Source organism: Pteropus alecto, unplaced genomic scaffold (genome assembly GCF_000325575.1).
Source record: "Pteropus alecto unplaced genomic scaffold, ASM32557v1 scaffold40, whole genome shotgun sequence".
In the NCBI taxonomy this organism is placed as follows: Eukaryota; Metazoa; Chordata; class Mammalia; order Chiroptera; family Pteropodidae; genus Pteropus; species Pteropus alecto.
The window spans coordinates 10,222,006-10,248,172 of NW_006431919.1; the positions used below are offsets into that span (position 1 = coordinate 10,222,006).

Here is a 26,167-nt window from a genome sequence, read left to right on the forward strand (position 1 = left end):
TATAATATTTTATTATGTGACTATACCATATTTTATTTATCCATTCTCCTGTTGATTTGGGTTTTATTCATTTCTATTACCAATAATGCAACTATGAACATCGTTTCATATTTCATTTCTATTACCAATGATGCAACTTTGAACATCTTCTTTGAGTAGAGATATGCATGCATTTCTCTTTGGAATAAATGTAGGGTTGTTCCTTCTGAGTTACAGAATGCACAGGTGCTCATCATTAGCAGATAATGCCAAAATGTCCCTCCAGCAATATATGAGTCCTAGGTACTCCATATTCTCCCACTTTTATTAAAGAAGGTTGAAATAAACAAACAAAACTACGATAAGTGGGCTAACCCAAAGAAAATGGACTTCAGTGATAATCCTAGAATATGAGCTGAAATTTTTTTTTCCTGTTTATATCGTATTGACCCCCATAAACACTGTGGTTACCTTCTCCACATTTTCCCTCCTTACTTTCTTAATTATCCCAATTTTCATTTGGTATCTATGAAGCACATATGTTTTTAGGAAGCTGATTCCATCTTTTGATACTAGTGATGGGACATACAACTAGACTAAAATAGTCAATATAGTCCCTTTCTATTGCCATAGAACTTGGTTTCAGATGTATGAATTCATAAGTATTTGGGCTAATAATACACAAAACAAAACTTTCTAGAGACTTTTAGACAAGTAGACATCTCACTTTTTTGAGAGAACTTCTGGAAGAGTTTGTTTCTGTTTCCATGGATGTTAATAAGAAATAATAGAGATAAAGAGTTACTGCCAACATCTTGTGGCCACAAAGTCAAACCATCTTTGGGTCGAAGCTGACCATGGATGATAGAAGGGCGAAATAAAAAGGATCTGAGTTTTTCCAGCTAGCACAATATCCTCTAGGACCATCTATATTGTCATAAATGGTAAGATTTCATTCTTTTTATGGCCAAGTAATATTCCACGGTATATATGTACCACATATTTTTTATTGATCTCAGTCATAAACTAGTTTGTTGTCCTAAGTGAAATGAGCCCGAGCAACCATTTATTTTGGATGATCTTATTTGTTAATGAATGTACACTAGCAGAATCTTTCACCTCAATTCTGGTTTCACAGCTTTACGGCTTAATGGTTAAACATTTTGGTTTTGGCGAACTGAAGTGACCATTGGTAAATCTCACTGTTTTCTTTCATCTGTAAAATGGGGATATTTATAGGAATATCAGTGTCTCAAGAATTAAATCAGACAGAGAAAGACAAATACCATGTGATTTCACTTATATATGGAATCTAAAGAACAAAATAAATGGACAACAAAACAGAAATAGACTTAGATACAGAGAACAAACTGATGGTTGCCAAATGGGACAAGGGTTAGGGGACTGAGTGAAAAAGGTAAAAGGATTAAGTAGCACAACTTGGTAGTTACAAAACAGTCACAGGATGTGAAGTACAGCACAGGAAATATAGTCAATAATATTGTAATAACTATGTATGGTGCCAGGTGGGTACTAGACTTACTGGGGACATCACTTTGCAAATTATATAAATGTCTAACCACTATGTTGTACACCTGAAATGAATATATTACTGAATGTCAACTGTAATTGAAAAACAAATAAAAAAGAAATAACCTGAGTTTTTAAATATGTAATTGAGAATCTGAATCAAAGCACCATAAAGCTCAACCTACATTTGGCTTTACAATTATACATTCTATGCCTCCCAATTTAGTTTAAATATTCTGATACTTACAATGAAATTCATATTAGCTAAAAAAGTCCCTACACATTTATTTGATATGGGACATTAGTGATTGCCAATAAAATAAACAGTTTGCATTTTACATATTGGAATATATAGTTCTGGTAACTGACTCAGTTGAATAAACATTTCTCAACAGTTGTTAACCCAATATAAAAAATCAGGTACTAGCTAAGGAAGTCATTATAAGTAGGACAATTCACTATTAGAATTGATATTTAATGATTTACTTCCCTGCTTTAACTCTACCCTCTTTACATGCACACACTTGTCCGTACATGCCTGTGCATAGAGCACCCATCCCAACAGGTTCTGTGCAGGTTCTGTGCCTTACGTGTCCTTCCTGGGAGGTATAGAATCCCTGAGGTCACTAAAGGCCCTATATGAAAAAGCAACTGCTATCCCAATACTCCTGTTTTCTGAACAACACCACAGTGTCCCTCAAGATCTCCCAGTCCACCTGGAAAGTACAGAGCAGAGTCTTTTCCTCCCATGATCAGTTTCTAAGTCCCCCATGCCCTTTGAGGATATATGCTCACATACCATACCTGCTCCTACATTTTCTACCAAAATTTACCTTCTGCAATGTCTGGTGAACATTCTATGAAATGAACTAGCTTAAATGAACATGCCTTGTCCTGGCAGTTTGCATTGATTTCCAAGCCAAGAAGTTGTTTCAGTGAGGGAGTTTATCACATCCATTAAGTTAAATTGTGGGTTTTGCTTTTATTTCCCATTGTGAGGAGATCAATTCATTGGTATCTGCTATGGCAAGCTTATGAAATTTGAATGTTATTAACTTTGTGTTGAAGTTAACATACTTTAATTTAGCTTAGGCATAAACTAATTTATTGTCCTAAGAAAAACATGAGCCTAAACAACCATGTATTTTGGATGATTCTATTTTTTGATGAATACACAATGGCAGATTCTTTGGCCTCAATTCCTGTTTCAAAGCCTTGAAAGCATAATGGTTAAACATTTGGCTTTGGCAAGCTGAAGTGACTATTGGTAAATATTATTGTTTTTTACTTCATCTGTAAAGTAGGGATAATTATAGAAATATCAGTGTTTTAAGAATTAAGTGGGAAAATGTATATGAAGTCTTTGTTATTCCTAGAACATAGTAAATATTTAACAGTAGCCATTGTAGTTTTTATTATTTATCTTAGGAAAACTAGTTAGCAAAAAACTTGATTCTTTCCATAAATATTAATTAATCATGCACTTATGGAATTTATAGCCTAGCAATGCAGACAGACAATGAGTAAATCAATAAATACACCTTATGAAAATGCTAAGAAGCAAATAATGGACTAGAACATATAAACGTGGGGTGGGTGACAAAGGTAGATAAATGTAAAGGACATCCTCTATAAGAAGATGATATTTGTATTGAACATTGAAAGATAAGAAGGAGTGAGCCATGCAAATATTGTTTTGGGAAGTGGAGAACAGAAAAGATCATAGGCTGAAAGGATAAATCTGCCAAGGTACTGGAGTTTGGCCAGGTTTCTGGAACTCGACAAACTCTCAGGTATCATGATGGTGTAAGGAACAATACATTCTTCTGTTACTGATGCTTTAGGAGTGTGAGATTTCCACTGAATTTTATAGCCTGGTGAGAATTTAGATCCTTATGAGTACAGTAGAAAGAAGGAATCGATTTTGTGCTACATAGTGGAGATTCACAATACAGGTAATATGAACAGAGCAGAAAATCCAATGCACAAGAATTCTTGATAGAAAAGTTTTGAAATCATGCAGTTTATGGAATTTTACATTTTAATCCAGATATATCAGATTCCCATAGATTCAATAAAGCTCTAAGTTTTGTGGGGCCGGGGATGGATCTAGTCATTGTACTCTCATTTTGCTGAAATATATGCCTTGGGAGATATATTTTGACATATTTATAATACTCTGCATTTGACTCATTGTGCCTATAAAATAAAATAAATGTAAGCCAAAACTTGTACCAACAAAATATTAGTGAAACTAATGTTTCAAAGGAATGAAATGCTACTCATTAAAATATTGCAAGAAAAAAATAAGTGAGATTTTGTTTATTCATCTATTTACCTACATATGACAGAGAAAGACAAACATATATTCTGTCTTTACGATGCCAAACATCAAGAGATTTGAAGATACCTGAATGTAATTGTTCTTATATCTCATGTGAATGTTTGTTGTTGTACAGCCTTGGGAGAGTATAATGACTAGATCTACCCTCATTCCCCACAAAGCTTAGAGTTTTATTGACTCTATGGAAATATGAAATACCTGGATTAAAATTTAAAATTCCATTAACTACATGATTAATCTTTACAGTGGCAAATACACAGAAAAATTCAAATATTTAGAATCTCCATTGACATCAACCTCTCATTAAACTATGTCTGTCCAATATTTGTTTTGTTTTTATAAGTCACTTTTTTTTCCTAAATAGAATCATTTTTTTCTGATAATAAACATGAACTCATTACATGTTTGATTCATGCATAAATTTAAAAAATGCAGAAAACTGTAAAGGTGAAAATAAAAATTAATAATCCAACTTATAACACGAAGAGTTAGAATTGAAAGATCTAAAGTAGAAACCTGGGAATCTGTATTTTTAAAAGAGCTCTCTCTCACACACACACACACACACACACACACGAGCACCATTGTTTTGAACATTCTATGACTGAAATTCTCAAATTTTAATATGCATATGAATTACCCAAAGATCTTACTAAAATAGATTCTGATTCTATTTTCTGATTCCACTATGTAGGAGTCCAGGTGGGACCCAGGGTTCTGCATTTCTAGCAATTTCCCAGATGCTCATTTTGCTAGTCCAAGGCTTTTGGTCAGATGGCTTCCTAACTATTTTTTAAAAGCTTTCAAAGATGAAAACTTTACATTTTCTGGTACTGTCTTTCAGAAATTATCACTCAGACTACAAAAAAAAATTTCCATTATAAGTTAATTAAAGAATAACTTCAAATTCAATCTTTTCCCTTTACAAAATTATGTTTTTTAAATAAAGAGCCGAAGAAAAAGTAATCATTTCTAAAGGCTATTTATCCAGATATGTGCCTTAAGCTAGAAGTTCGAGTCTATGTTTGCTCTTAGCCCATTCAATGATTAAGTCAATTTCACTGAATCTTTATTAATCTATTTTTATCTTGGCATTCTCATGCAGTTCATAATTCTACAGAATGCCTTATCTAATGGTCAGACTTCATTATCCCTAGATCATTCACCTATAAATGTGGACGCTCTTGACTCCAAAGAATTCTAGAGAAAGAAATAGCCAACAGTGAATGAGAGAGGTTCCTTTTACAAGACAAATCTGGAAACAATCCCAGCTTATACATCATCCCTGTTAATTTAGACTTCAGTGAGAAAGTTCTAGAGAATAAAACTTCATTTATTTATAAGGTAGGGGCTCACTGTTTTTCTTCTGGGAAAACATCGGTTTTCAGTTCTCAGCCCATATTAGATAAAAACCTGGAAAAGCATCTGTAGAAGCAAGTTTTAGTTACATGGTTGAAGCTGATGTTATAAATCCAGTAGTGGACATTTTATTGCAATAATAATAATTATAAACATATTTTTAACACTATGTGTCAGTTGCTGTGCTAAGCATTTAATAAGTATTATCTTAACCTTCCACAAAAATGTAATATGAATACTAGTAGTATTAACATTATTTTAAAATAAAAACTTTGAAGTTTAGCAAGGTTAAATATCTTGCCCAAGGTCATAAAATAGTGACAGAGGCACAAACAAATCCGGAAAGCAGACCTGGTAATTTCCTACTCCCAAATATATGCTCTTAACTTCTCTACTCTGTTTTACCTTTCTATGGCTAAGTAGTCATCCCGAAGTATGAAAAAAATCTGTCACTGACACTTTTATATGAAATAATCAATTTGATTATTGTCTGGCATCCAGTAGATGTTGATGCTATGAGATTTATTGGTACAATTATGGAAAGTAGCATTCCTACTAAACAAGTATCCCTTATCTTTTCATTTAATGTATTTTTCCTTCTAGTTCACCAGATAACAGTAGTGATGATAATACAGCACCATCAGCTTTGGATCATTTATTTGTTAAGTATGAGAAAGGGCTAAACACAAGCAAACAAAACAACTTAACATATATCGACTTCCCTTGAAGAAATTTTAATAGGGTACATTTTTCTGACAGAGACAGACAGAGACAGACACAGAGGAAGAAAGGGGAAGGAAGAGGGAGAGATTATTTTTGGAAAGATCTTTTTGCATAAAGAAATTAAACAGTAGTGAAAAAGAAATCACATTCTTTTGTCAATGGAAAGATTTACAAATTTCTTAGCTATTTTTGTTTATATGTTTCTTCTTAAACTAGTAAGATTTAGGTCATAGGATTAGGGTTCTGTTAGGCAGAGTTCACAGTGCTCTGGAGAAATGATGAATTGAGGCCCAAGAGGGATTTATTACCCTAGCAGAGAACTGGTCATAGCCCGTATTGAGGTCTTTCTCTTTGAGAGCTGTTTGAAGCTTTGTCCGGTTCATCATATTCTCTATGAGTAACCTATGAAATTCACATTTTGCTTAAAGACACTGGCTATGTTAGATTGTATGTAGATGTGTGGCTCAGTTTATATAATGTTTTCTATTCATAAAGCTTTAAAGGATTATAAAAAGAGATTTCTTACTTTCTAAACTGTTTCACGACAGTGATTACTCTTAAAACTTCATCTACCTTATTCATTCTTACACCAGATTAATTAATCAACTTTTCCACCATATTTAATCATCTATCTATCTATCTAATCTTCAAGCTACATTTATATAAAACATAGTCATATGTATAACTGAGTATGACTGAAGAAAGGTAATAAACATGATTTGAGAAATATCTATATATATTTCAAAATAAACACAAAATATATGCATTAATATTAATTCAGGATAATGTGGCAGTGATTTGATTTCTGACAAGACCCATTCTATACCATATATTTAGGAAAATAAACTGAAGATAGGGATGAGGAAGGGAATTTTATATTTTATGTTTGTAATTTTTTCACTGTAAATCATAGAAGTAACTATATTTACTAAGAGCTAATAAAAATGAAAATTGCAGCATTTGCAAGGTTTCGCTTTATGCCTAGATCTGGAAAATATATTTATCTTTTGTTGAGGGAGGGAGGGGGATGGAATCCCAAGAGAGAGACAAACTACAGGAATTCCAACATCCTTCCAAAGTCAGTCTTAGCTTCTGGCCCAGATGTGGGGGTGTTCTGACAAGTTTGGGCATAAAAAACTAAACCACAGAATATGATGTGGCTTCTTGATCACTCAAAATAGGTAATTTCATTTCTATAATTGTAGTACACTAACCAATAGAATGAGTTTCCAGTTTAGGAATTTTCACTGTAGTAAAGAGTGGTTTAAGGCCTGCAACTATATTTTTTCTTCACAGAACCAGGTTCTTAACGATCAAAGATAAATGAACCGCCCTTGCCTTCAGTGCAAGTCTGGGAAAAAAAATACACATACACACACCCTGGGGGAAAAACAGGCAGCAAGACTGAGCTTTCCTTAGTAGTTCAATTGAGGGGGGAGAGGCTTGTCTGGCAGTTTGTGGGAGTGAATCTAATTATCAGTCTCTTACTTTCATTAATAGGTTGGAGCAAGTTAACTTCTCAAAGGAAAAATAGTAGACATTATGCCTGAATTTGTGGACTACATTATTTTCATTTAAGCATCACTTTCACAAAAACAGTTTTTTTTCAAGGTTCTTCCTAAAGCTGGGCAGATGGGCATGAATAACATCATCTAAGAAGGTAAAAATAAGTAGTAAAACATGGTATACCTATAGATGGCCAGGCAAGGCATTCTGAAAACCCAGAGCACACTGTGCAGTTTAATTAGCTAGACTAACCCTCAGATCAGAATTTTCACTATAATCCATTTCAATCCATTCCTGTAATCTGGTTTCATTTTTCTCTTTCCACCAGTGGCCTGGGGGTAAAATTTAACTTAGATGTAGTCTATATGTTTCCTGACCAACATTTTTGTTTTCTTAGCCTCACTAGCCAAAAATCTGATGACGACTATGAAGATTATGCTTCTAACAAAACATGGGTCTTGACACCAAAAGTTCCTGAGGGTGATGTTACTGTTATCTTAAACAACCTCTTGGAAGGCTACGACAATAAACTTCGACCTGATATAGGAGGTATTGTAAAGTCCTCTGTAGTGTGGTGTAGCAAGAAAGTCATAAACATGCCTACCACATTAGAAGAAAACATCGGCATATTTCAATAACCAGGACTATTTAAATGATACTTTCATTATGTTGTAAAAATAGATAAAGGATGTATAATTAGCATTCCAGTCTAGGGGAGGAAGGGGCATTGATAAGTTCAAATGAAGAAAGATAATTTTCAAGTGAAACTTGAGAGCTAGATATTAAACTTTTCTGAGATATCCCAAACAAAGGATGAAAAAGAAAAGTGACACTTCTTTATGAAGTAACGTCAAATAATCATAAAGAAAGGATATACTGGTTACTTATTGCTGTGCAACAAACAATTATAAAAATCTCAGTGGCATATAATAATAGGCATTTACTTAGCACTTTGGTGGGGTGGTCTAATTTAATTTAAGCCAAGCTGGGGCTGTTCATTTAGGAAGCTGTACTCATTCCACTCCTGGGACCAGCAGACGAGCTAGGAGTAGCCTTCTCGTGATAACAGCAAAGAATAAGAGAAAAAGTAGAAGTTCATAAGGTAGAAGAAGTTCATAATGCTTGAGATTAGAATGAGCACTTCTGTCCTTATCTTATTAACCAAAGCAAGTCAAATGATCAAGCCCAAAGTTCAGAGGCAGAGAAATAGTCTTGATTGACCCCAAAGGTGTAGACACAGAGAACAGTGAAGAATTCAATCCACCATAGAGAATTAGGGCATGGCTCTTTCAAGGAAAGTGGATAAAAATGAGACAAATGTTCTTTTTGAATCAGAGCCCAGAATGATATTATGAATCCTTGTTCATTAAATGTCAAATGAAAATGGAGCACATGCATTTGGTCATGGATGTAATACTACATGATTTTTAATATTAGTCCTCTTTGACAAATAGATGTGTACTGGATTTCCATATGGTTTCCTCTGAATCACAAAATCCATTAAGTCATTGAGAAAGATTAATCTTGTGTTGGTTAGAGGCGTATGAGGATAAAGTGATCATAAGAGGAATCAACAGGTACAATGGTTCAAAACCGATTCATAATACTTGTCACTCTTTATATCTACTTTATCTTTCTAATGCTATTTTTTCTAGGTTATTAAGGAGTTATTTCTTCTACATGGATTAATTCAGGTTACAATGCCCAAAGAGATTTAAGAGCTTAAAGGAAAAATAGTAAAATTCAGAATATTTCAGAGGATGAAGAAAATCTGATTTTTTTTTTTCTTATTTGTTCATTTCTATATAGTCTTGAAAGGATAATCAATTTCAAAACTCTACTATGCTTACTTGTTATGTATTTTATACTTAAATGGAGATATCCCTTTGAAAATAAAGTTATTTAAATGTAGCAAATTAGTTACTGGCACCAAATTAGTTGCAAATAAATCATTTCTAATGTAGCAAAATAAATGTATTTCTAGGATAGCAAAGATGGAAATATTGTGCCTCTCTACATGCACATATCTCTATGGTTTTCTTTACAGTGAAACCAACATTAATCCACACAGACATGTATGTGAATAGCATTGGTCCAGTGAATGCTATCAATATGGTAAGTTTCTAATAGTTTGTCTATTTTGTTAACATATTAGAGAAGACTTGTAGTATGATGCAAATAGCAAGACATATGCCAACAAAAAGTTTTGGAAGGGAAAGATAATCTTTCAGATTTTTTTATTCTCTCTTGCAATATGAAGATAATTTTTTAATGATTTGACATGAGACTTAAATGTGATATGTATAAAATTTCTGTAAAAATGCTGTATTCTTAAAATTCAATGATAACTGCTTAGCACAAAATAAAACATAGTACCCCACTAGTTTTTAGACTATTGATGGTGTGGAGAGGGCATAGTTTGCCTCAAATCAGATTGTTTCTCAGAGGAAACAGTTGATTAGATGTAACAATAAATGTAACTTTTTCTTGTATAACACTTTCTATCCAAATCTGAAATTAGAAACCATTGGAGGCTATAATAGAATAGAGTAGAACATGCAACATAACATAAATAAGATGAAAACGTTAATATAGCTTTTACTAAGCTAACTATAAGGACACTACATTGAGTAGAGAGATGAGAAATTTTAATTGCTCTCACTTGGGGTGAAAAACCTGCATAGTTTATGCAAATAAGTTTGTTTGTTTAATCATTAAACAAATGCCAACATGTTTGTTCTCTACAACCAAAATTCTCAGAATATTTAGCATTCTGATGCAAATCGTAACATTTAAGATGAAGAAGTTATATATGTAGGTTATTTAAGCATAGAACTTTCAACTTTAGAATACTCGTCCCCAGAGCTACTGTCCCAGGATCACAGTCTATGAAAAGCTTGTTTAAAGAATCTTAAAGATTTTATTTTTACTTATTTATTTGTGTGAGAGTGTTTTTCCAAAATGTACATTAGAAATTATTTAATTACTCTATCTTCTGGCACATCACTAATTAGTTGACAAAGAATTTCATATGATAAGTTTCCTTATCATTAGTTGTAGATTGCAAATGTGGAACTAAATGATGAACGAAGTGGCATGGCTCACTCCAGTAGAAATATAGTCTATTACAATGAGACACAGCAGCAGGAGATGCAAGGAAATAACACATAAAAGTACAAGGAGGCAAAGGAATAATCTTTCTGTCTTTTGGCGTTCTTCATCAGAAAATGGTGGTGGGTTTAGAGAACTGAACTAGGAAATGTGGATAACTCCTATCCCTCAGCTCTCATCTTCTAAGAATATTGTTGTTGTTGTTGTTTTTAATTTTCTCATTGATAGGCATGATTAAAATCAATTTATAAAATAATTTTAAATAATACACAAATATGATAGTCAAACTACAACTTGGGCATTCTGACTCCAGGCCTAATTATCTAAATTCGCAATACACTTATTTCTCTTTGTTTAAAATCGATCTCTTGTCATTTTAGTGGTATATACTTGAGGATAATAATTTGTCATAATAGAACTTTGAGAATATGTTTTGTGACAGAGATTAGCACAATTTAAAATTATTTTTCATTGGTTAATTTCCCCTTATTTAGAGAAAGGACAACAACTATAATAGTTAAAAAATGTTATCTTACATATTGTATTGGTGTTTGTTATATTTGCCAGATACAGTGAAAAGAACTTTATGTGTAGTCCCTTTTCCTATCCTCACACTACCTAACAAGATAGGTTCTTTAGGGTCCCCATTGTATTATGAGGTGACTGAGCCTCCAGAGCTTCAGTTTAGGACTGTTTTTGAGTGTTGTGGACTTTTATCTGATAGTGAAGTTTCTGAACTTTGGTAATTGTTTTCCATAACACATTTAGCAATGTCTAGACGTACTTTTTTAGTTGTCACAACTTGGTGGGTAGGGGTTGATGTTTGTGCTACTGGCATCAAGTGAGTAGGGGCTAGGAATGCTACTAAGCATCTTAAAACCCTCAAGACAGCCCCACAACAATGAATTAGCTAGCCAAGAACACATGAGAAACTCTGCTTCATAGACACCAAGTGCAAACAACTGTATCAGAGCTATGATCTTTTGCCAGAATTTATTTAGATGAATCTATTTTTCCCTAAAAATATCAACTGGTCTACAAAAGCTGAGTGAGTGTTCTTAGCAAAGTTTTTGCTTTCATTTGGACTATTCAAAGCCAAAGTAACTTTGCTTCATATTGACAGTGAGAACAAAAGTTATACATACAAACAAATGCTCTATGATATAATCCTATGTATTAAAATGTTCTATTTCATCTTTTTTTTTTAAAACAGGAATATACGATTGATATATTTTTTGCCCAAACATGGTATGACAGACGTTTGAAATTTAACAGCACCATTAAAGTTCTCCGATTGAATAGCAACATGGTGGGGAAAATATGGATTCCAGACACTTTCTTCAGAAATTCAAAAAAGGCTGATGCACACTGGATAACCACCCCCAATAGGATGCTGAGAATTTGGAATGATGGTCGAGTGCTCTATACTTTAAGGTATTCTGGGAAAAGAAAGGAGTAATTGATGGGAATAAAATAAAGATCAAACACACTCTCTTAAGACAAAAGAAATTTCAAGCCTACCTCTGGGTTGGCATGTTTGATCAAAACAGTACATGACACTACAAAATTAGTTGTTCTTTTTGTTATCGATGAGCCTTTCCAAAGGACTAGTCATAGGTAGAAATCATTTTCTGCGACTTATGTGAGAACTCAGTTTTCTCAGAAGGACATAAAATTTCCCTTTCTTTTGTAAGATCACCTGATCTTTGCATCAGTCTTGGCTTTTGTTTGTGTGTGTCTTGCTACTTTAAAAAATGAAAACTAAAATAGTTAGTCATCCTTGGGACCACCATTTGTTATGCTTGGAAAAGCCTCTGTTTCCAAGGAAACCATTGCAAAAGGAGAACTTTGATATGGAAATCTCCCACTTGTCTTTCTCTTTGTAGCTGCACAATGGCAAGTAACTAGAATAAATTCTATCTCTGAGCCCCCGCTCCCCACTACACTGATATAGGCTGTTTGACTTAATTCATTGGCTATTTTTTCGAAATAGACATCTTCTGGAAAAAGTTAGAGCTATATTTTTTTGAACTTAAATATTAAGTGACATTTGGAAGATTTCTACTTAAATTATTTTATGCTATTATCTTAGCACTTCATATTTCCAAACATTTAAAATATTTTTATGCTAAAGAGAGTGTATTATTAAACAACATAATAGGTAAGTACATAGACTTAAGAATCTGATAAATCTCGCTTTAGTGCTTAGCTCTATATTGTACTATCTGAATGTATTAAGGTAACTCTACAGAGATTGTATGTACAGAACTTGGTGCAGCTATCTAGTAGTAGGGGTCTAGAAGACGTATCACAAAGCTTTGTTTGTATAGCAAGTTTAATACTTTTACTTGGTTACGTTTTTAATTAGAGAGATTAGGTGGAAACTGATGGAGATTACCAGGAAAGAAGGCACCACTATTCCCATGATATGCACCACACTCAATTGAACAAATTCTTACCTTTCATTTCTTTAATTTCTATAAAATAGACAACGATTCTTATCTTACAGAGTTGTTATAAGGACTAAATGGGGTGATATGTAAAATGGTTAATGTAGAACCTGATATACAGGAGTATAGCAGATACTAAATTTATTTGTATATATATATATTTTAGTAAAAAATATAAATATAATTTTTCTAGTTCTTAGTATCCTGGAACTTTTAGCTTCAAAATAATTCATGATAAATGCCTTTGTGACATACTTTAGGCCTAATATAATATTCAACATACAAAATAAAATATTTTAAAATGGCTACGAACCTTTATATTAATTAAACAATTACATCAATTACTAGGAAAAATGGCTACAATTATAAAAGAAATTCATTGCGTATATTTTGAATTTATCACGGGTTTTAAGTCAGAGATAAGGTAATAACTAGAATTAGAATCCAGTGGAAATAAAAGTTTTTATGATAAATCAGATTTCAGTCTAGCTTTTGAAATATTAAGGCAGTCACACTATCTCAAGTTAATTTAACATTCTCTGAATATTCTAGTCATTTTTTTCACTTCTGTTAATTTGCAGAATCACTATACAATATTTAATTAGGGAAACCAACGCAAAACTGTTGCTCAAGGTTTGAATGAGTTGCCAATCTATACTGAGAGATGATTTTACTCTTTTTTTTTTTTTTTTAGGCGAGGCAACCCTTCGTTGACCTCACAGATTGCAAGGACTTTGTCAGCTCACAATCTCTTATTATTTTATTTTATTTTTTTACGCCTACAACATTTGGTCTTCCTAGGTGGTCTCCCATCCAAGTACTAACCAGGCTCGACCCTGCTTAGCTTCCGAGATCAGATGGGATCGGGCTTGCTCAGGGTGGCATGGTCATAGATGAGATGGTTTTGTTCTTGTTCTTAGCTATAATGAGTTATAAATGTGTATGTATGTATAAATAAAATACATATATGCTCTATGTTTCTGCAATCTATCTATATATTTTTTTAATTTCAATAATTCCAGTTTACTTTGGAGAAATAATACTAAAATATAAAATTTAATTATAATTTCACTTATGAATAAAACTAATATTTTCTTTGGAAGAGCATATGATTAGTGAGTGACAATGATTAAAACCTTCAGCTTTAGAGACAGATAATCGGGTTCAGATCTCAATTGTGCCACTAACTTTGTGACTTCGTGCAAGTTCAAGTATAATAAAGCCATAATAACGCTTACTAAATGAGAGAACAATTAACCTTAGTAAGTACCATGTAAACAATTAATGGCTCAATGATTATTAGTTATATTTTAATATCAGTAATTGCTCTATTATACCACAGAAAAATAAAATACCCCCAGTTAAAAATTATGCTAACATATAAAATCTTTTAAAGTAAACAAATGTTCATAAAATAACAGTTTTATTACTTCAAGACTGATATCATTGTAAGAAATAATAGCTAACAAATATGAAATTTTAAAAATCATCAATCATCAGCAGTACAATTTTAGAATATGTTCAGACTTCTTCAAAGGTGATCTAAACATCTAGAACTCCTTTAAATTTTCTCCCTTCTAGAATCCTAGCCTATACTGAGATCCAGAAAACCTGCATGTTTAATAAGCACCTCATTTGCAAATATTTTGAGACTTATTTGCAAATATTTTTGTAGTATGTCTGCGTGTATGTATTTAACATTGCTTGTTTGCCATTAGATATTTTTCTACTTCGACATCCTGTTTAATAGCTTTATAGCGTTCTATCGTAAAAAGCACAATACTCCATTGTGAAACATAGATATTTTTAAAATCACATATAGTAATTTAAAGCTAAAAGCTAACAAGTACTATTAACAGAAGGTTCTACTTTAATTAGCAGATAAGATCTGAGGATTATCAGCATTCATATATATGCAAACAGTAAATGAGCTTAAGTTCTTAAAACAGTTTGTTCTGTTAAGTAACGTAAATACATTCCCTGAGTAATTCATCTGTGCAATAATTTGCCAAAAGAATAAATACATGAGCATAAATTTTGAATAAATAAAGTTGAGGACAATGAGAACCTATTGTTTGGTCTGTTAAAATGAATGGATTGCATTAAGTCTTAAACAATTTTCTCCTGGACTTAGTGGATTTCTTCAGTGGGAATCACCTTTTGTTATCAATAAGAATATGAGATAGACATACTATCCAGGAATAAAGATCAAGAATGGTCATTAGAAATTGTTCTACTGTACATTTTTAAAACTATGTCTAAAATCTTTCAACTTACATTTCATATCTTTCTACTTAGGTTGACTATCGATGCTGAGTGCCAATTACAATTGCACAATTTCCCAATGGATGAACACTCCTGCCCCTTGGAGTTCTCCAGTTGTAAGTAATACTCATTCTATGTTTTGTATTCCCTTTCACCAAGAATCTAATTGTAATAACAAATAACTGAGAGATTCACAGGGAATGCAAAATTGCATTAAGCAATGTTATTGATTTTGAAGATTTTGACAGTTTCTTTCATCCTAACACTAGTTTGTCCCTGTTAGAGATTCCTGCAAAAAGAAATCTAATTTAGTGGGAATTACAAATGTTTCATTGAGGCGTAAACTTTTAATGAATTGGAAGAGGTTGCCTGGAGTCCTTTGTTGAGAAGAACTTTAGAGCAAGGCCTGGTCCCAATAGAAAAAGGTAATGGTGGATTATTCATGACCCTCCTCCCATGGGCCCAGGAGAAGAGAGGGGTGGCACATTTGCTGCTCATTTTCTCCCTTACCTTTAAGGATGCAGAGAGATCCAACAGTGTTGTCTGCTCATTCCAATTTTAGTATATCTGTTAAAGATAACAAAATTGAAAATTACCTTCTCTTCCTCCTAGAGTTCTAGTAATATCTAGACCTACTTCCCTTCCAGTGAGTAAAAGACTAATTTATGTTATCATATGGGTCTGGTTCAAATCCCAACTCCATCACTACAGACTTGAGCAAATGCCTAAATCTCTCAGAGAGTCCTCATTCCCAGGTGCCCAAAAGAGATGATAAGACCTGCCCCACCATAACTGTTTTGTTGATAGAGTGTATGTAAAATGCTTGGTATGCTACCTCACACATAAGATTCAATAAAAATCTCTATTATTTTTATTAGTAGTATTATCATCAGTAATAGAATAAAGTGAGAAGATCTATGATGATTCTAACAAAATATACAGTGAAATTTTGTAAACTTCAGATATTTCCTGTCTGAATCAAAAACAGGCCTCAATTTTCCCCAAATGTTTGCCTTGCTACTTGTTCAGCATACATGTTAAGTTGCTCAGCTCCTCCTAATTTTTGGTCTGCCAACGTGCATACCAAGCAGAATAAAAAACTGATTATGAATTTTAAGTTTTTATTTTTATAAATATACTTTCCCAGTCAGGGAGCGAGGAAGACTCCTAAGAGCCAACTAAATCATCATAATGATACTTTGAAAAAAAAAAAAAACAATTAGAGAAGCAATCATATGTTCATCATTATCCCAATTCCAGAGGGAACTAGAAAAAAAAAATCACTGTACATCATATATATTTAGAAAAGTTCTCATTATAAATATTATTTCACATATTTTACTTTATCTAAGAATGGAATATTTTAAAGTGAAAGCTTCCCTAAACTTTAGGAGACTAGACTTAATTTTTTTTTTAAATTTTCCAACTGAGACTACTCTCCTAGGTCAGGTAAAGCTTAAGAACTGGTGATTTCTGTGCCATCAGGTCACAAATTGACAACTGTCTCCTGAACCGGAACACAACTTAACATTACTTATTTCTATCAAAAAATTAAATCTACCAATACAGTCTCCATAGGAAGTTTCCTAATATCATTATTCTTTTTCTCAGATTTTACCACATCCTGCCCCCACCGACATCCCTGTTCCATAGCAATCTGGGTCTCCTGCTTTCTCTTTCATTTCTTCTTAATTAATAAACACATAATAGACAAAGAGTTGGATTGAAAGAAACGGAGGAAACATAAGACATTTTATTCCAAGTGATCAGTCAGCCTCCATAATCAAGACTTATCTTTACATAGCATTGTTAATAGATGCAGTTGAGATGATTTCTAGTTTTTTAAAAATATCTATCTATCTATCTATCATCTATAATCTATCAGTCATCTTTACTTGATAGTTTAGTCTACTGTTTAATGTTTATTCATTAAACATAAATACATTGACCATCAATTCCATGGAATAAATACTATCGACCACCCCATAAGGAAACAAATAATTTAGAAAAAAAAAAAATTATGACACTCGTCCAGAGTATCAGGACTAGGAAATGGTAATGATAATCACTGCATCAGTGTACTTACTGCCTCTTTTATGAAGGCTTTCTGTTCTCTTGGCTGAACAAGGCTGTCTCCTCAGAACCTACACAGTGCTAATTGAGATCTTCCCCTTGGCATCTCCATTCATTGCTTTTAATTGTAGATTTCTATGTATATTAAAATGAAGTCCCAGCAAATCGAGAGAAAATAATGTAAATAGTTGAGGTTATTTTTCCCAATCATCTTTCACTCCAAGTGCATGCTCTGGAGAGGAATTTGAGTGTGTTCTTTTAATATTTTCTGTTTCTGTATAACTCTAAAAATCTTGCCCTGGTTAACCCCCTTTCACGATGAAATAATATCTTGTATATGTACTATTTATTATATACTGGCCACTTTTTATATCTTATCCAAGACTATGTATGTAAAGTGTGCATATATTATATATACAAAATCATGTATATGTAATATATTTTTAATGCAATTTAAGTGACTTTCAATGGTGATTCTGATCTCACGATTTGTAAGTCTAACTACCCATCAGGATATGATGGCATTGTATTTATTTTCTCTACCGTGAAACTCTTTAGTCTGAGATTCTCATTAAGTCACAACTCTCTCTCAGTATCTTTCTCAGCGTCTTGTTCTTGGAAGGTGGTTGCTACATATGTTTATTTATAATAATTTTAAATATGTGCTTTCCCATCTCATGGCAGATGGATATCCACGTGAAGAAATTGTCTATCAGTGGAAGCGTAGTTCTGTTGAAGTGGGTGACACAAGATCTTGGAGGCTTTATCAATTTTCATTTGTTGGACTGAGAAATACCACTGAAGTAGTGAAGACAACTTCTGGTAAGATGTACTTGAAAATAATTTTGAGTGACCCTTCCAGAGTTAAAATTCTGGTATATATGATTCAGAAGGCTTTTTATTATCTGTCTAAAAATGATATTCAGAAAATTAAATGAAGTGTTTTAATTTACTAGAGGAAATTATAATTGGTATTCTAGTATAATGGATAAATATAAATGGATTCTATCAATTTGAAGCGCATTGGATAAGTGAATTATTTGCTTAATTTGTTTAAGCAAAAATGATTAGCAATTATTTAAAAGAAGAAAATATTTATTAGGTATAGGTGTAATGTTTCTTTTGGAAATATGTTTTATAATATATTGAAATAGGAGCATTTAAAGTAATCTCACAGGAAAAAAAAAAAAAAAGAACTTTCCACAAATACGGTCCAGAAAAGTGACCATAATGTATATGGACTAATTCTGTTTAGTAATTTAGTATTTTGAACTGACTCTATCACTTGAAGGTCATTGGGTTTTGGTATCAAACAGGCCTTGGTTCAAATCACAACTCCATCCATTACGAGCTGTAGATATTGAGAAAAGTACTGAATTTCTTAGGAGATCAGTTTTCCCACATAACCAATGTGAATAAAATGATTTGCATCACAGGCATCCTACACATAGAAAACAAAAAAAAAGAGTAAAAGGCTTAGAGCGATATCTGGCATGTAGTGAACATTTAATAAATAATAGGTTTTACTAATATGAATTATACTTATCAAGCATGACACCTTATGTGGTCAGGATTTCAAATTTTCAAGAAAAGCTAAAATCTATATTTTTATATTAAAAATTATGACTTTAATGGTATTCATTGAATTAATTAGAAAACTCATGTGAGAGCAAGTTAAACATATTTCCAGACCAGATCTGTCTCATGGGTGGACAGTATGAACCTTCTGCAATTCTAAGTATATACTCCATACAGATTTCTCCAGCTACACCTGTTTAAACTACATAAATTTAAATATGTTCCAACTTCAAATATAATCATAGTGTTCTCAGCTTATCATCTACTAAGACATACTTTTCCATGAATTAAGCTGTTTCTGTCTATTTACTCACTTATACCTGATTTTTTTCCCCCTGGAACTTACGACATATTTTTTGTCTTGACTAATTTAGAATAAGGCCTTGGTATTTTGTACAGAGAGAAGCAAATTTAGGAGCTACACAAAGATGGAAATTTAAGATTCTACCTTCACAAACACCATCCTCTAAATCAAAGAGCTATCTGGCCCCAATATTACTTTTGATATTTGCAGATTTCTCCTAAAGTCTTTTATTTTACAAAAAGAATCTGAGATAAGGTCAAAGAAATGCTAAAGTATATTTTTGAAAAGTAGCTTTCTGCTCCCTTATTCTCTAGAAATCCTGACCATCAAGTACTAGAAGAGTTTTTCATTTGGTGCCAAAAAAAGATTAAGGATTGCCTTAGAACTGAAGTCTTCCATCTGTGAAATGCAGAACGTGTGTAAAAATAATCTCCAAGTCTGCATGCTTCCAGAATGAGAAATTGGACATTGAGTTCTGTTGTATATTTATATTTCTATAATTATTCCAGCACCCTAAAACAGAACCCACAAATTCATGACTAGCCAATCTTTTCTTTAGTCATTTGAGCTCAAAGAAATATTACAATCCAATAGTTGTGAGAGAAGGGTTGGCTTTATATTACAGGGCCTAAAATCACCCCCCTCCCCAATGTCTCATATTGAGAATGATCTAGAGTATTAATTGTCTCCTAAGAGATACTTCAGAAGAAAACGATCTATTTAAAGCATAGCAATAAAAATAACCAGTGTGTTACAAAGCTATTAATCTTCTTAGGGAAATCAAAGCAAAACTGCATTGATATCAGATTTGATTTGGGGTAGCGTCATTTAATTGACTGCATCAAATCCTTGTGAATTTTAATATGGTCATTAGCCTTCACATTGGTCTTTTTGCCCATTCCCTGCTTTCGTTGGTTTGTATTTTGTATGCAGTGCTATTTCAATTGCTTCTGTGAAGAAAGGGGCTGAACTGAAACTTAACACCAATACAAAGAGGCACATGATTCTTGTGTAATTAATTTTGTAATGATTGGAAGTTTCTGCATAATCTTTTGTTTGATTTATGATGTCATCCTTATTTTCAAGAATAGCTCTGTAACTAGTTATATCTACAAAGAAGTTATATTAGTTTCTCCTAGACTTATAGTAAATGTGTCCCTTTAAGAAACCTCTGTGGAAATTGGGCAGGAACATTGCTTAAAATGTTACCCAGCTTATTGTAGGGATTTCTAACCTTCATTCATTCAAGCCCACCTTTCATGATGTTGTTATATCCAAGAGACTGTACTGTTGGTTCGTTAGTATTTTTTTTTCTTTAAATTGATTCAGTGTTTTTTGTTAATTTTTTAACATAAATAGAAGTTGACATAAATATATCATGAAACACAAACAATTCTTAAATTTTAAGTGCATATATTTGTGTTCCCCAGAATGTGAGTATGTTGAAAAAGAGAGAGAGGTATTAGAGAAATGGCAAAGCACAGCTAGCATCACAGCAAAACATTTCCTTGATGTAAACCGAATGATAAAGGGAGCATTCCACAGGAAATAATTTTTTCACAATGGAATGTAATCCTATTTGATAATCCTTGCATCCACCACCTGAATCGACTCCTATATCACACTTGAGAAAAATATTGCCTTCGTGGCAGATTGATAAAACTTGAATCCATAGTCAATACATCAAAATAGATTCTAGATCCATGATTTCTCCTCCGAACCATGATGTCTTCCTCATTGTTCTATATCTAGTAATAGCACCATCATTGTCCCAGCGAGCCAGGCATGAACACTCAAAGAGTCACGTCTCTGCCTCCCACATCTAATGAATCATGAAGGCACTTATGCATCTGAAATATCTTGTGTAACTGTCCTCTTTTCAGTTGCTACTGCCACTGTCCTAGTTCACAATTTTATCTGTTCTCATCTGGACTGTGTTGGTAGCCTATTAAGTCACATCCCTGCTGTCAGTCTCTCCTTTATACAATTCAACCTTTACACATTAATCATAAAAGCTAATAGTTACTGAGCAGTAACTACATGCACCATAGCAAACATTTTATGTAAATGACTTACTTTCTCATAATCATAGCCATATTTACTATCATCAATACCAAAGGTATCACATGCATGAGGAAAATGAGACTTCTAGGAGTTTATTTATTTTCAGGGATCAGTTACAAGATCTGGGCTATAAATTCAAGTGGCTTGCTCATAGTCTCAGGCTCTTAATCACTACACTATGTTATTCCCACGGTGGCCCAATGTGTCTTCCTGAAGCACGACTTCTACCATGTCTCAAGAGTCCAGTAGGTTCAATTTAGCATAAGCCATTGTTCCTAATATGTAAGCACTTGATCTCAGAAACTTTCTATCTTTGTTTTCTATAATTTCCCAGCTTGTGATAGAAATAATTTGTCATGGTTTATTGAATATAACTAGCCAATCTCATACACACATTGAATCTCTGTCTCCTTTCTCTTTTGAATGGCTTACCTACTCATCCCCACCTTCTTTATGACTTTAAGCCTTAAATAAGCAGCATCACCTCAATGAGGCTTTTATTGACCATACCACCAGAACAATGTCAAACAATTTTTAAGAATGTGCGCTCTTGGAGTCAGACAGCTCACATTTGAATACTGGCTTCTCTAAATTATTTAATACATCTAAGTTCAATATCATCAATATTGCAGGGTTGCTTTGAGGATTAAGATACTCCATTAAAAATGCTTAAATCTTTGCTTGGCACATAAACAGGACTCGGTGAATAGAAGGCGTTACTATTATTTCTATTATTATTTATCATTATTATTCTCTTCATTATTATTCCATTACTTCCCCTCATAGAATTTTCAACTACCTAATGAAAACATAATTTCTACTTCATGTTGCTTGGGCACTGGTTTTATTCCTCCTTTTCTGTCTTCACATCAACATATCACAAACTGCACAACAGAAGTTACCTTTGTTTTTGTATCTATGACGCTATTAGCATGGTGGCTTGCTTAGAGTTGTTGATTAGTAGGTAATTTTAGAATTGATTACTTGTAATAATTACATTGATAAAACTGTACATTTTGTCTCAGTTTAAGAAGCAATGTGTAATTCTAGTATATGTATTTTCCATTACTCATTGTTTATTCTAAGGTAGAAGCATTTGGTCATGTCACCATTACCAGCTCACCAAATTATCTGCACGATTAGTATCAAGCAGAACATTGTTTCTTCAAGTTCTCATCTCAACATGTGGTCATGTCACCATTACCAGCTCACCAAATTATCTGCACGATTAGTATCAAGCAGAACATTGTTTCTTCAAGTTCTCATCTCAACATGTGGGCTAGAAGAGTGGGCAAATGGGGGAAACCTACATACATAGGATCTGAATACCATCATTCCGAATCAAAAAGAATATATCCCATTCTTCCTATAGTAGAAAACCATTACAGCTTCCATGTCGTCTTTAGCAATGCAAACATCAGTGTTTCATAAAATATCTTCACAATTTTTTTTTGGCAAACTTATGTACATTAACTATTATTTGCTTCCTTTTTGTCTTTAACATCTTTTTTGGCTTACATTCCATGTCCTAGTTATATTTTCCTGATTTCTATTACAAGAAATGCATAAATATTTAAAAAAAGTCCACATACCACTAAATTCATCTTACTTTCTAATAGTGACTTATATAGATGGCAATTTTAGAAAAGCCACCTCCATGGATGAAGTCCATGTTCATTGCTTGATTTCTAAAATATGTATAATCAACCTTATAACTTCAAACCTTGCCCACCATCCTCCCTTTATCTTTCCCGACGTTTTCTAGGTAGATTGTATCTACTTCAGGTTCTTGTGCCCTGTTTTCTTTATTTAATACTAAGCTCAAGTCCAACCTTATCTGCCTATATCAGTGTATGTGTATTGGTCAAATAATTCTCCAAATAGAAAAAAAAAAGTTCCCACCTTCCAGGCTGCGTTTTAATTAAGATGACTTTTACTCATCATTGAGGTGAATTATTTTAGAGGAAAGAGAAAGGGAAAGCAAAAAAAAAAAAAAAAAAAAGACACAGTTAACAGTATGTTTTTTCACTGAAGAGGTTGAAACAAACAAACAAAAAATAGAAACCTAAATGATAAGAGAGGAGAAAACTACAGCATCGATCCTACAATCTTTCATCACTTTTGAGTCACAGTGAGTTGTTTGACCATTTTAGTCAATAATAAGCTTTTCAAACTACTTGAAGTAACATAATATCTTAAAATAAATCAGTGGAAAACTGCATAATAATAGATTTTTTAAAACTTTGGTTAATAAAAATTAATTGATTTCAGGAGAGGAAAATATATGAATTACTATAAAGACAGCTGGGCCAGGAAGAGCCATGGGGAAGTCACTTGAGATAGAAGTTTCTTATTTATAAAAGAAATTCATTTGACTAGATGCTTCCTTGAAGTTTTTGTCCTTAGAGCTATTCATAACCTCTGATGTAACCAAGGTTACATAATAGATGTCTTAACGTAAAAGCAACTTTCTTTATAAATTAATGTTTTCCTAGGTTGTTTTTCTTCATTAAGTTTTCAACATGTCTTATAGCAAATCAAATGTAAAAACTCCTTTAGGTTTTCAATTCAGGGGGAATAACACTCCCACTCCATCTATTTATCTATTTTGTTCCTAGTGATATGATACACACACACACACACACACACACACACACACACAGTATTAACCAAATTTTTTATTTTTTATTTTCTTTAAGTTGCAATACTGGAATATTCATATATTATATTCGAATATCTCACATTAGAATTTAAAATTTCAAGGCTGCTCTGACATTACATAGTGGGAAGATAGAGCTTGAGAGTTAGAGATTGCTTAGAGAAGTCATATAAAATCCAATGAAAACTGGTGTCAAGGTAACACGTTTCATTTCTGCTCACATTCCACTGGCAAGAACTAGTTGCATGTTTCCATGGAGATAAAATGGGACTGGGAAGTGCAGCTCATTTGTGTGCTAAGAAGGGACATTCTAGCATCATATGACTTTCTAGCATCTGTGCAGCATGCATGATATCATTTTATTTCTCACAACAAACCTCTGAGAAAGATACTATTTCCACTTGACAGATGAAGTAACTTAAGTTTAGAGGGCTAAGGATATTCAATAAAGCAGAGTTATTTATCCAGATCCCAAATTATTGCCCCACTGCCTCTCATAAACATATAAGGTAAAGAGATGAATTAATTAAAAGTTATTCCTAAGCTTAGTAATAGCTAATTTTATAGAGGCAGTAAAGTGAAGTAATAGCCCTTAATATGATAACTGTATACATGCATCAACAAAATGTTAACTTGTAGGAATAGCAATTATATTTATACATAGCAATAATATCAAGTGAAAAACAATTTAGCCATGATATCCTTTCATTTTTCAGAAACACATTTACTGCTTATATTATTATTCATTTGCTAAGTGGACCTATGGGTTATCATCAAAATCAGGCCTTAATTAAAAATCTGTTGGGTCCAGTATATTTGTATAAATTTATTCTTTGCAGAAAAATCTCATCAGAAAGAAAACATAATGAATGGTTTGTGTGACTACTATTTACAGTAATTTTGAAAATTAATATCTTATTTTGGCAGTCTATCAAAACCAATGAGGTCAAATGACATTACCTTTTATCCAAGCTTTTAGTGTTTCTTAACTCAATTGAAAATCCTATTTCCTACATATAAAAGACACCTCCATCAGTATGATTGTTATAACTAATAGAGCCCTCCTGTCCAGCTGCTGCCCCCAAATAAATTAAAATATTAAATGATTTTTAAACCTATAGAAATGTGAGATAATGGAGACTGAGTCTACAGACATTATACTGTACACTCAAACTCACTCAAGTTTCCTGTCACTGTATTTAATGCAATTGAATAATTTCTTCATCTTATTTTTGCATTTTCAGAAAATAATGCTATTTAGCATTGCTGATATGCAAATTTAAGCATGTTGGAGATTGAAATGGGTCGCAAACACCAATGAGGAAAATAACGTTGTTGTTTTTAAATTTAACTTTCTTTTTTTCAAAATAAGACTATAATAAGATCACTGCACGATGCAATGCACAACAGCCCAGAAAAGAATGTGCCGGCCATACAAGCTAGGGCTGACCAGAATTTGTTTACCATTCTCACCTGCCATTCCTGTAATCTATTTCATTATAAAAATCAATTATTCCATTCGAGAAGAGCAGAAAAGTCCAAGGAAAAGAGAATTGACAAATACATTAGATATCACTTAATATATTATTTTTCATTTATGTTTATATATGGGGGTCTCTGCTGTTCAAGAAATTGACAATGCTTAACACTTAATGTCTTAACCACATAATAAATGTCTAATTTTTCACATTTTTCTTCAAATTTCTTCACTCCAAAATTAACTACTCTTTGCTATAAATCATTTTTCAGAATAAGGACAACCCCCCCACAAAGCAGTGTTTTTTATTTTTTAAATTACAGTTCTTCTCCTATCCCCACCAAAACCTAATTTTTTTTTGCACATAAGTGTTCCTCCATCAGCAATATAAGATACCTTAATTTACAAATACAAAAGTGTAATACATGATGTTGCTGATGGTATGAAAGCTTCAATTTAGACAACTGAGTTTATTAAATAGTTTCCAAAAATGATTTCTAATCTGCCTATACTCATATGACTTATAGCACCATGCACCTTGATTTTCATTATATCTATTGTTCACTGCTAAGTGGTAAAGAGGTATGTACTGTACAATACAATGCATAATTCATGAGCTGCATAATAGTTGCTTGTTAAAGAAATAATGCAATCATGGACACCAATTGTAACCACCTAATGATTACATTTTCATAGTTTGGTGATTCGTTACCAGTATCAGTGACTGAGAACAAAATTAGACTAA

At 32.8% G+C, this 26,167-nt stretch overlaps 1 protein-coding gene and 1 pseudogene across 2 annotated transcripts in view; one reads left to right on the plus strand and one right to left on the minus strand.

Moving 5' to 3' along the window:
- Positions 1-26,167, plus strand: part of GABRG2 (gamma-aminobutyric acid type A receptor gamma2 subunit) — an 80,477-nt gene that overhangs the window by 16,228 nt on the left and 38,082 nt on the right. For both annotated transcript variants that reach the window (XM_006906490.1, XM_006906489.1), the window contains exons 2-6: positions 7,839-7,990; positions 9,489-9,556; positions 11,766-11,986; positions 15,301-15,383; positions 18,025-18,162. In XM_006906490.1, coding sequence (XP_006906552.1) covers positions 7,839-7,990; positions 9,489-9,556; positions 11,766-11,986; positions 15,301-15,383; positions 18,025-18,162 — 662 coding nt within the window. The remainder of the gene's footprint in view (positions 1-7,838; positions 7,991-9,488; positions 9,557-11,765; positions 11,987-15,300; positions 15,384-18,024; positions 18,163-26,167) is intronic.
- LOC112475263 lies at positions 13,779-13,897 on the minus strand (annotated as a pseudogene).